This window comes from Haemorhous mexicanus, chromosome 1 (assembly GCF_027477595.1).
Source record: "Haemorhous mexicanus isolate bHaeMex1 chromosome 1, bHaeMex1.pri, whole genome shotgun sequence".
NCBI classification, from domain to species: Eukaryota; Metazoa; Chordata; class Aves; order Passeriformes; family Fringillidae; genus Haemorhous; species Haemorhous mexicanus.
The window spans coordinates 85,955,757-85,968,438 of record NC_082341.1 but is presented as its reverse complement, the minus strand read 5'-3'; the positions used below and the strand labels follow the sequence as shown (position 1 = coordinate 85,968,438).

General features: G+C 37.1%; 1 protein-coding gene across 10 annotated transcripts in view; it reads left to right on the top strand.

Annotated features, from left to right (window-relative positions):
* Positions 1-12,682, top strand: part of COBL (cordon-bleu WH2 repeat protein) — a 157,912-nt gene that overhangs the window by 53,553 nt on the left and 91,677 nt on the right. For 6 of the 10 annotated variants that reach the window (XM_059855539.1, XM_059855521.1, XM_059855501.1 and 3 more), the window contains exons 4-6: positions 305-533; positions 4,996-5,090; positions 8,361-8,438. In XM_059855539.1, coding sequence (XP_059711522.1) covers positions 305-533; positions 4,996-5,090; positions 8,361-8,438 — 402 coding nt within the window. Of the gene's footprint in view, positions 1-304; positions 534-866; positions 1,071-2,633; positions 2,675-4,995; positions 5,091-8,360; positions 8,439-12,682 lie in introns of those variants that run through there. The other 4 variants (XM_059855529.1, XM_059855577.1, XM_059855548.1 and 1 more) reach the window with 3 other exon arrangements.

Below are 12,682 nucleotides of genomic sequence, written 5' to 3'. Positions count from 1 at the left end.
AAATTTTCTATTGTTCTAATAACTATATCTAATAATACTCTCCCACCTTTCAGAGTGGGACTTGAAAACTTTTACATCACATCTACCTCTGATTCCTTTTCCCTCTTTGTGTGTTCTTGTGAATATCTCCTTACTGGAAAGCGAGGTCTGAGATTTTATTCTTTGAAATATTATTCTTTTGCAATGTGTAGTAAGTTTGCCTAGGAATAGTCAAGACAAAATGGAAATCCTCAGTGCTTTTCTCATTGTGAGATGGCCTATCCACCACAGAAGGGGGACTGAGAGTTTGTGTTTGTTTCTGCAGAAATCTGTGAGGCTGGTAGTAAACTACCTGAAGACACAGAAGGCTGTGGTTCGAGTTAGTCCAGAGGTGCCTCTCCACAACATCATCCCAGCTATTTGTGAGAAGTGTGAAGTCAGTCAAGAGCACATTGTTCTTCTGCGGGACGGCATAACTGGGGAAGAGCTGGAGCTTACCAAGTCCTTGGAGGAGCTAGGGATAAAGGAGCTGTACGCCTGGGACAGAAAAAAAGGTGAGCCAAGACTCAAAGCAGTCACTGCAGGGCTATATGATGTGACAACAATATTATGGGCAGGTAAAAGCATTCCTGCTGCCATTCTTTTGGGGTCCAGCTGAAACAGCAGAGTGAGATCTCAGTCTGGAGAGCAGCATGGGTTTGTTCAGTGAGCTGTGCCCAGAGCAGCAGCCAGGTCAGCAATGTGCCCAGCCATCCTTGGATGCTCTTGGGCCTTGTGCCAGGCTGGGCTGGACTCTGGCAGGGTGCAGGCTGGCCTAGGGCAGGGCAAAAGGAGGAGCTTTGCTGTGTCCCAGAGCTGCTGTTGGTAGAGGTGCACATAATACAAGGGGCCTCATCCAGGCAGAGTCTGTCACCTGCCTGTGCTGTGAGCTGGAGAGAAGGAAAGAAGAGACATGCCACAGTCATGGCAGCTGTGAAAGCTGAGAGTCAGAGGCGACATACCAGGGCTTATGAGATACAGTCTGGACAGGATCAGAGACAGTTCCTCCAAAGAGCACAGTTACTGACGGTTTAGTGAAGAGGTGCTAAGAGGTATTTGTATTTAAAATTTTGTTCTAATGTTTACCTATCCTCACTTTCTGTTCTCATAGACAAAATTGTAATAGCAGCTTTTCACAGTTGAGTTTTATCAGCCTGATTATGTATTTAAATAACATAATTCTGTGATGTGCTTTAAAATATGCCTGCTTTAAAAATACACATTGGCAAGCACTACTTCCTTTGAGGTCAGATTGTGATATTCATTAAAATTGTCTCCTGCAGTTTTTCTCAATTGCTACCACTTCCAGCACAGTAAATGTCCTTATTTATTGTTTAGAAAACGTCATTCTTGTAGGTGCTGAGCTGTAGGCTTATTTTTTATTTATAAAATTATTTATTTATGTTGACATTCTGTCTCTTCTTTCCAACTCTTTGAGAAGTGACAGTTCTACCTCTGTGCGAGTCAAATTTCAGGGAGTTTAGACTTCTAAGTAAACTAAATATCTCCTTTTCTTTTAAATTGCTGGGCTGTTCCAAAAAGAGGCTGACAACATGTCATAACTCAATTGCATGTTTGTTTTTTTCAAGACATGTTTACTGTAATTAAGCTAGCCATTTTAGAGCAACATATTGAATGTGGAGTGTATTCAACAGCATTCATTCAACATACTTCGGGGACAACTTAGAGAGTAATTATCATAAGCCTTCAGTAAAGTCTTTTCTTTCAAATGAAAGTGGTGGTGTGTATGCTGGTACAGTGTTGGTCCTCAAATGTGGTTGTAGCCTATACAGTCAAAACCAAGACTTTACTACAGGGCTGGGATTATAGCAGTAAGTTATCACAGAATCACAGAATATATTGAGTTGAAAGAGCCCACGAAGATCTACATATTATAGTGTGCTGCTCTCTACATCAGCTTTTCTTTTTTATATTCCATTATTTTTTAACTTTTTGATATTCCTTTCATTATGATAAAATCCCCCTGATCCTGAGTGTAAGTCAATCTTTTGTGCTTTCCTCTTACCAACATGGTGTCTGACAAAAACTGTAAATGCACATAAAATTTGCAACAATTTTTCCTTTGTTTCAGCAAATTTCTTCTTCAATGTTCTCATTTGTAATATCCAAGAGAAATAAACCCATTGGTTTCAGTAGCATTTGGTCTGTGACTTGTGCATTGAGTGGGTATCTAGCCTGTTTATTTAACAGAAAAGAGGTTTTTAAAACATATTCTCACTAACAAGTAAGGTATCACACGTGCTGAAAGCCATAGGCTGTGCTTGTAAGAGCAGATTCTTACTCAGTCTTCCCTTCCCTGAAACAGAAAACACCAAGAGCTTAAGGATTATTAAAAGAGAAGCTCTGCTGCCACCTGCTTACTTAATTCTATTTAGCAGTTGAAGCAGCTTCATGGCTGAATCAGGAATTAATACAAATGCAGATAAACTGCTTCAGTAGCAGCTCTGCATGTGTGTTGTCGGCCAACTTTTTTTTCTGTAATGCTTAGGAGAAATGGTGCTAGGACTAATTAATGAATAATGTGCTTTACAGGGCTATACTAGAACTTTAATGTGTTTTCTCTTATCCTTTCATTGCCTGACTTTTCCAGTTCCTCCATCAAAAACTCAGTCTGAGCCTTCTCTGAACTATAGAGGTATTGTACAATGCTGCTGAGGGGAAGCTTCACTCTGTGTTTAACTCTTTCACTTCACTCTGTGTTTAATGTGGGTTTTGTAGGTAGATCTTTAAGAATGTGAAGTGCTGTAGAGAAACAAGCTATTCTTACCTGTTTTGTCTTTCCAAAGTGTTGCTTACATGTCTTATGTTTCTGCTAAGAACAAACACATTCTGTGTGTACTGTCTCTTCAGCAATAGCCATTAGAGCACCAGCAAGTAACAAATTCTGCTATTTAACTGTTTCGTGGAGTGGTGTATCTTTGTAGATTTCAAGCCTGTTCGGTTTACCTCAATCATGATTAGGTAAATTTCAGAGTTACTAACATTTCCAAGGTCTCTTGGGTTCAAAATTTATTTAGTAGCAAAGGCAGAAAATTTTGATGTCTGTGACATCTTCCACTGATTTCAATTTACATGCAGCAAAGCACTTTAATATCAAATGTATACATACACATTGGGTAACTGAATAGATACTGACTTCTGAATTGTTACAGTAGTTGAGGTTGAATTAGATTATATTGGTGCTTCTGCTTCCAGTCAAATAGAAAATGTGTGTATTTAGTGTGTCCTTTTCTCTACTGAGTCTGTTTTAATATATTGCCTAAATTAATTATCCTCAAGAAAGGTATGTTGATTTCTAATGAGCTTTACTTCTTTGCTGGTAGATACAACACAGGCAAAGTAAAACTGGATAACATACTTAAATTTTTATGGAGAAAGTCCACCTCCAGTAGGTGGCAGCCATCGAGCAAATCTTAACTCATGGCCACTTGGCTTCACTAATAGCAACACTATTCCCCCTAATCGTCTGTCATTACTTGCTGTGGCTTCCTCTTACATGGAGACCAATGCTAGATGAAATATCTGCTGTATTTATTTAAGAAAAAGTTACACAGATTAATAAAGTATAATTATTTTGATATTATATGCCTTACTTAAGTCCTAATTTATTTGGATTGCACAGTGTTCCAGGACAGTGTTGGTCATCAGCTGCTCTGTTAGCCTTTCCACAGCATTGTTTATAGTTGAAGACTATTCAAGAAAAGGAATCATAATCCATATCTAGTCACAGCCCAGCCCCAAGCAAGAAACCAGCATACATAGTGCGTAGTATTTGAGAAAAGCAGTAATTCATTACTGTATTTCTTTACAGTGCAGTTGCAGCCTTTCTTAAGGATAGTTTCTCCTTGTTGTCCTTTGTGTTCATTGTATATATTTAACTCTTTCTGACACGTGGGATTGTTTATATGCAAAAGTGATCTGTGTGAAAATCACTTTGTATTTTATGCAAATAAGTTTACAAGAGTTCTGGGATGAGGTTTTTTTCAGTGAAGTAAAACTTTATTTTGTGTCAACAACTAAGTCATTTTGAATTCGAGTTTTAATTGTTATGAAGCAAATATTTACAAGAGAAAGTGGGTTTTTCTCCCTGTGAAATAAAATTTTGAATGCTAGTGGAATAATCTGATTTGCTTGGAATCAGGAGGAAGGATTTATAACATTATGCAGGGTCCATTTAAAAAAGTGAGAGGGCTTCATCATCTGTGTTTTAAATGATCATTGTTGTTTCCTGTAATGCTTGAGTGTGTCATTTTGTTCATCCAGCTTGTGGATGAGAAACTGAAGGGGGAAATTGTGGGAATACTGAATGGTATGAGAACTCATACAATTTCTTAAGCAGGTTCAATGAGGTCTTGAAGCATGAAATACCTATGAACTCTTCCTCTTTTCCCACCTGAAGTAAAAGCACCAAGATAAGAAAGATGACCCAAACCAGCTAATTCAAATTCTAAAGAGTGTCCTGTTTCCAAGAGTAGGGTCTTTTTCCTTCCCCTGGAAACAGGGGTAAGAGCTTTATCCAAATTAGACATTTAGAATTTCGTGTTTAAGTTCACAGTATTAAGCCAGACGTATGAATTGTTAAAGATACTCACCCGTGTATCTTTTTTTAGGTGTTTGGGGTTTTTAGTATTATGGTACTCTGAGATTTAAGTGATACATCTAACAAGCATTTCTGAAGTTATAAGCAACTTGCTCATGTTTTTCCTTTTAATAAGGGTTCCTGGATTGTGATTGAAAACCTAGTGCACTATATTAAATAATTCCATTAGATTTTGGAATATACTCAGAACACATTAAAGCTTGATGACAAAGTGCAGGATCTGTTACTTAGATAATCCAGTCCATAACATCTTCAGCTCATAAAAATCCAACATTAACCCAGGACATTTTAAAATACTCATCTTATGAATCTTACATTTCAAAAATGTAACAGCTATTCCATTAAAATTTTTTTAGAACCAAATCGAAAGGCTTCAGTAAGCAGTGATGCAATAGAGAAAGAAAAGACAAGACTTTTGGGATTGTTTAATGCTGATAGAAGAAGCAGCAAGGTAAGTGTCCAGCAATGTACTGCTCACTTTCTTTCTAGATCTGTTATGTCTGTAGGTGGTGGCATTTTTTTGGCCTGCCTTCCTTTTCTTTCCAGAAAGTAATCTGTTAACAGGGGCATAAACTGTATGGGATCAGAGCAGCCTGGTGCAATATCACCTGCTTATTGAAGGAGTCAACGTTGACCATTTACTTTTTTCTTTATTTTTTTTCAATGCTGTGAGTTCAGTAGATGTTAAAGAAGGGCAGTAGTTTCAAGCAACCTGTGTCTGCTTATTAGTAGTACTCACATTGTAAAATGCATTTATGAAAGGACTGATGTAATATGGAACAATTTAATTACCAAGTAGATGTGTCTTATGTCCTCTTCTGTGCGTGGGTGATAATCTCTTTTAAAGCATTCATACCTCTCAGAAGCTCTGTGCCATCGCCCCATTGCCTTCTCCAGGTCTTTAAAGCTGATGAATCAGGTATAGAAGAAATAACTTTCGATACTGAACTGAAGGATCAGTGTCATCTGGGGTACATGTTAGCCATTTCAAACTTTGTGTTCTTGAACTGAAAAATTTAGGAAAGAAATTTTGTATTAAAAAATTCTGTTGAGATGCATTTATGAAGAATATTTCATTTACCACAGGAATAAAACACAGAAGAACTTTCTGACTTAACATAGAAAAAATAGCAGGCTTTTAACTTCATACTTTTTGCACTCTTTACTAAAAATATTGGTGTTAAATGATTTTGGACATAAAGTGTTTAAGGCTCTAGGATGTCAGAGGAAAAAGGGAGCTTTCTTTTCTCTAGTTTAAACCCTCTAAAGCTTTTGGAGTGGAATTACAAAATGTGTATCTGATTAACTGGCAGAAAGAAACATTTGCTTGTTAATGGACTGGGGTTTTACTTATTCAGTCATCTCAGTTACATTTGAAAAACTGTGAAGGCTATTCAAAATCTCTCACAGTTTTCTGCCTTTTTATTCATTATTAAATTTGTGGTGCTTTTGCTCGGGAATAGAATCCTTTATGGACATTTTGAATTACTTATTTCTGTCATAGATACTAAACTGTTCTTAATATCTTATAAGGGACACATGAGAACTATTTTATGAGATAAGAAGTCAGTCACTTTAGAGTGTTTTTCCACTGTAAGAAAATACTTCCTGTATAGAAGGGAAAAAATTATAACTGGAGTGATAGCACTGTATCTGCTCAGAAGAATCAAGCAAACAAGGGATCTCAACCTGAGCCGCTAGAGCACGCTGTGGGGCTGTAATTCCTCTGGAAGAAACCAACACATTACAGCATAGTGTTTCTGCATCATACTTTGTCCTCTCATTCAGTTTCACTGAACTTGGGTGTGAAATCTGTGTCCTTGCAGTTCTAACTCCTGAAGCAGATCAGTTTTGACTTTTAAAGTATTAATGCTTGCAATCTTAGCAAAAGTTGCTATGAAGCATCCTAATTCAGTGGGTTTCTCACAGCTGAGTTAGAAATGTGTTCAAAGATTGCAAGCTCCTCTCTTTTTTTTTCTGTTCTCTTTCTCTTGCTTATTAAAGCAAAAGAGGTGATACTGTGAGTTTTTCAAGATAGAAAATTTGAAAAAATGCTAAGGACATTGAGGGTGAATTAAATTCAAAATTGTATTTGACCTGGGAAGAAGTAGGAGCTGTACAAATAAGTATGAGAAACAGCTTCTAAATCTGAGGAAAAGTTCTAAGGCTTTCTTGCTGAAAGTTCTGACAAGTTAATTGATTTATTTTTTTGGTAATTTCTTTATTGGACACTTACTTTCAAATGGCAGTTACTCTGTAGGAAAAGAAACTATGTCAGAAATTTTGTTTAGTTGAGCAAGAAAGTCACTGTTGCCTTCACAAACCTCTGGGAATTTAAAACATGATGGAAGAATTACTGAAAACTGAAGAATACCATAGCACACAGGAGCAAGCAGGTGTTAATTAGGCAAAAGATATGTGACTTGCTATTGTGAGAGCTTTCTAACCAAAACAGCAGTGAAACTGCTGAACAGACTCAGCAAGATGAGGGTAAACTAATAAAGCTCTTTTAATGAAAGATTTGGTAGGTTTATTAAGGGATTAGATGATGGAATGCCTTATGATTTCAGGGACCTGGAATCAAAACCCCAGGGTACCTAAACTCTGCTCTTTATGGGATTTTTAAATTTTTACTCTCCTACAAAGCGTAAGTTGGTACTGAGTATTTTTTGTTTGTTTGCATTATGATTTGCAGTGGTGAGGTGTGTGGTCATGCATATTAGAACTATTTGATAGGAAGAATTGTTCAAAGCTCTGCACGGTAGTAGGACTGCGGACTTGCAGGCATTTGCAAGGGAAAGGCGATTTCTTTTGCAAGGGAAGAGCGTTAGCCTGTGTTGCAAACTGTCCTGGATCAGATGTCACTGCACACTACAGGCCTATGCTCAGATTTCCATGCCCATGCACTTGCTTTCTTTCTCAGCTGGCTCACTGAGAGCAGTAATTGTGGTATGACAATACACCAGGCCTAACTTTTCTAAAAAAACTTTTCCCTTATATTAAAAACACTGTGACATAGAATGAAAGCAAACTCCTACTCTCATGGCTGGTACAAATTTGTTAAAAAGTATTTCTTTGGTTAACTTTGTACTGGCAGGCTTAATGCCAGATCAGGTATCATCTTGTTCTCTTCCATTCTAATTTTATGCTGGCTCAGTTACCCTCTGTTCTCCTGCAGCTGGCATAAAAAACATAAAGGTGGCATGAACTCCATTTATTTTCAATGTTAAATGTAGTCGTTTGCCTGAGGCTAAATCCAGGTCAAATTGGCATTGCTAAACAATCAGTAGAGCAGAGGTACTATGCAGACAATCATGGGATCTAGGCTTAAGTAAGGTGCATGCTAGCACACAGAAGCAGTTCCTTCATAAGGAAATGGCAAGGAAGGAGCTCCCTGCTTGTTCCATTGTGTCTGTGGGTATAGCAGAGACCATCAGTCTGGTCCCTGATACTACAGGAATTAGTTACTCCCTATTTTTATCCTTGTCTAAGAATTTTGTCTTTGTATTCTTATTCTTGTGTTTTTCCTGATGGCTTTCTTAGCTCCTTGCCTACATCAGGGGATTTTGCAGACTACTTCAGAGTTTCTCAGCAATCAGGTCCAGCACTACTGAGACAGTTTGTCTTGGTACCATCATGGGGTTTGGTATTTTGCTCTGGCATGTTTTTGCAGTTGTTTTTCCTTTGCTGCTGCTGTGTAGGACACTTGTTTGTGTTGCAGACAGAAGAATACTTGAACAGAGATTGTGGTGAGGAGGATGTTTTTAGTTCTGCATCTACAAGTGAAGGAAGCTTGGATGTAAGTACTAACACAGCTTGTAGATGCTATTGCATTCTTATTAGCTCCTGCAGTTTGAATTAAGCAGAAACCACTGCTGTTCCTGATGCTTAGCCAAGTAGAAGTAGAAATAGCTTAAGCTTTAGCAGTCTTCGTTATGTGAGTGCACATTTGCATATCTTCATGAAGTTAAACTGTAATGCATTGTCTTCAAATAAAACTTGCTAGCTTCACTATGAATAAAGTTTCATTCAGTGTTAAATTCCAAGCAGTTGTGAGAGAGAACATGGATGTTGTGACATGCAGTGACAGTCCTGCATGATGCAAGACAATGTTTGCCTTACCAACGCTATTTAAAGGGGACTTTTCTTGTAAAACCACATCTTTCTTTTTCATCCCTGTATCTGACTTCTGCAGCATGGCAGCATTCTATTTGTTTCGTAAGGAGCTTGGGGGTGAAGAGTAAACACTGGAAAAAAATGGGATTTTTTTAAGTATCTCAATAGCGTTTGGGGTACTAAAATCCTGTGAACCACATTTAGAAACATTAAGTGACTGACAGCCTAGCAATGTATAAGGATCCAAATAGGAAGGTATCAGATTAGGAAGTGTGAATCCTAAATATTTTCTAAAATGGCTCTGGTGGTATAGTAATTATAATAAATGGCACATATTTTTATTACTTTTTTAAATTACTTAACTTTTTTTTATCATATTTTTCAAAACCTAGAGAAGACTGATGATGTGTTAGAAGTTTAAAATCTGAAGTTCAGCTCTGAATCCCCCTTTCATAAGCAGATCTTTGTAAAAGGAGTGTGGATGTAGAACTCACTAGCCACAGAGAAGGATGACTAGGAATTGTGGAAAAAAATTAAGGAGTAAGAGAGCAAATCCCAGATGAAAAGAATAATATGAGAGGAATCCAAAAGGAGAAATAGATGGAAAATTGATTGGCTACGAAGTGTAAAAACACCAAACTCTGCAAATCTGTGAAGTCTTCATAATAAAAGATTACTGAAATGGAAAAGCTGCTTGTGATACTAAAAATTTGGGCAACACTATAAAGATGAATGGATTAATAGGCCTCTGTTACTAAAAGAAAGTCCTAGAAGAGGGTGTTCATGTGTAATTGAAATAGACTAAGTGAAAGCATAGAAAAAAATCACAAGCATTGTCAAAATAAAATAATTTTGTGATTTGTATTCACTGCCATATAAATTAATCTCAATATCTTGATACCCAAGTACTAGAAAAGAATGAGGAGGAAGAGCAGGAATCACAAGTAACGATATGATGCTAAAGGTGTGTGGTGCTTTCTCCAGAAGAGAGACATCACCTTATTTTTCTTGGGAATTTTATAGAGCAAATCGTAATTGTAATTTTTTTTCCTCCTCTGATGTTGATGAAGAAAGATTTCAAAACAGTTTTGAACATGTAAATATCTTCTAAAGAAGCCAGTTTATAGGGGGGAAATAGCTCTTGAAGAGGTAAAAATGTTTTCATTCTATGCAGTTAAATGAGCATGTCAGGGATTTAACTTTTTCCTACTTTCTTTGTAAGAGGAATTAATCTTGAAGAACAATGTAGGCCTTGTTCAGTGTTTGTCTTTCACTTCTAATTTGACACCTGTATTTGTAAGAGCACCAATCCTGCTAATACATGAGCACATGAAAAAATATGTTGACCTTGTTGCATTGAATTTGGCAGTATTCTGTTCAAGCTTATAGGAGGTGTATTAAATGAGTCTAACAGATTCACTCAGCAGCACAGAAAGTCCATCTTTTCAAGAGGCTAGATGGGATTCAAGAAAAAGTTGAACAATTGTGGTTCCTTAGGAGAAAAATTCAAAAGTGCTGCAAACTTGATACAGATAGTTGGTGTAGATAACTTTTTATTAAGATAAATTCAAATGGAAACACCATCAAAAACAATTCATAATTTTAAAAGTTCAGCTTAGCAGTTCCTTATGGACTAGATTGGAGACCCTCAGTCATTCTGAGTGATTTGTTTCTCTGCTTGTTCAAAAGATACCTCATTTACTTCAGTGGAACTAAGTATCCCTCTTCCAACTAAGTGGTATCTTAGATGGATATATATGTGAAATGTGTATTTAGAGATCATTATATAGAAGTTTCATTGCTGAGATAGGATTGTTGGCAAAATGTCATCCAGTAGAGGATTCCTCTTTTGCGGTTACCTCCGGTCTGCTCTCTAGTACTGTTTTGGGTCATCTGAAAGTATTTTGGCTTTGCTGTATGGGAACCAAAGGCAGTTTCAGTTTTATTTCTGAAAGAAAAATATCTTGCCATTGCTTTTGGTACCATAGCAGGCATTACACTGACTGGATCAAGAAAATTTTTCTTGCCCATGAAGTACTACTAAGGTAAAGGCATGTACTTTCATATGCCTAGTTTAAATCCTTTTCTCACTATTATGTGGTGGGGGTGCACACTGAATTGTAGGAAAGAAAATGTAATGATTCTGTTCTGGAGTTGGTTGATTTGGAGTTGATTTGTGTCTTTGTTTAAACTGGGCAATATGAAGTAATGGAATAAAAGTATGAGAAATAACAGACCCTTAGGTGTTTATTCAAGCACAAGTTATATTCATTTTTTAACCACCAAACCATTCTCAGTGGCATGTCTATCTAATTATTATTGGAATTATTAATGCCTCTAAAAATACTTTGAATTGTTGATGAAGAAGCAAATTTTCAAAGTCAAGATGGCAAAGTCAACATTTATGCTTGAGGTGAAGGGAGACTTTTTCATAGTGTCAGCAAAAATAAAGGTGAAAAGAATATTTTAGCTTAGAGAGAGGATGTAGGCACGAAAATATTTCTCTGAGAAAATCCTCAAAGTGCAGCAGTTCATTATACCACACACCAGTAGAGGACACAAAATCCAACAGTGTATTTTAAATGAAGCAGAAATCCTTTCCCTTATTCTGGGAAGAAAAACAAATCAGTTTTGTGCTAAGCAGATGAGTTTTATATCCAGGGTAACTTTTCGCCAAACAAATGCAATTGAGATACACAACATACAGGTAAAGCAGTTGGAAGTTGCTGCACAGGTCAGTGTGTGGAGGTTTTTCTGTGCCGAAGGCAGACTGTCAGAGCTCGAGTTCAGAACAGCTGGAAAAAAAGGGAACTTGGATTCTCTCTGCCACTTGGTGTCACTGTCCTCATACAAACAGTAGATCAAGATAAAACAAGGTATTGGAACACAGTACTAAAATTAGCCGGTTTTATTTTTGGGGCCTTCGTGTTTTCATAAATCAAGAGTGAAAAAACACGTCCCAAGTGCTGAACGATGTGTAGCTCTGATGTGGACTTTGTTTATGTAATATATCAGCTTGAGAACAAATATTTAGAAGTACAGCCAGGAACACTTATCTGAGGTTTTGAAACTTCAGCACAAAGTCTTATCACACAAGGTTTCTCTAGTTCAAACAGGACTGCAGCAGTGCAATGTTGGAGGATCTTCATCAGCACTTAATCAGCACCATTTTTAAAATAACTCATTTTCAGTGTATTTCAGAATGTAAGTTTTGCCCATAATAGAATCAATTAATTAAATGAAGCAAATAGTCCAGTAATTCTCTGCTTGATGAGTCTGTCATGCTATGATTATGTATGTTCATACGCAAAACTACAAGAGGAAAAGAAACATGTAATTTTAAATACCAAACAGTTATCAGATATTTTGAGGATGTGTGTGGGGGAGTTTGGGTTTGTTTTTATTTCATTAAACAAATGTACCTGAATAATTGCAAGATTGTTCTCCAGAAGAAAAGTTCTGTTCTGTTCTGTTCTCCAGAAGAAAATCATCAAGAATTTTGGTGCATTAGTAATCCTGGCAATCACTTCTTAAGTGGTGGGAACAACTCTTTTCCATATAAGGGCTTTAAAAACATTTAAGATTTACCTTTTCAGAACCTTGTACTCCAGCTGTAACTTCTATGCCCTCTTTGATGGCGGGTGTTACACCATTCATGGTACACGTTGTCAGTTCGGAATGGGTGGAAAGAAGAATCAGGTGCAATTAGGTGAATGTTATTTCTCTTCAACCATGTCAGGTCCCAGGGGATCAGGTAATATCCTTTCCTGTCAAGGATTTCATGTCACATAGGCAGGTACTCTTCAGGGCAATAGGAAAGAGAATACTGGCCATGTCATCTGTGTGAAAGTTAACAGCCATCCACTTATAATATTTCCATGTCTTTGACAATCACATTTGCTTTAAATTCCTGGTTTCATGTTCTAC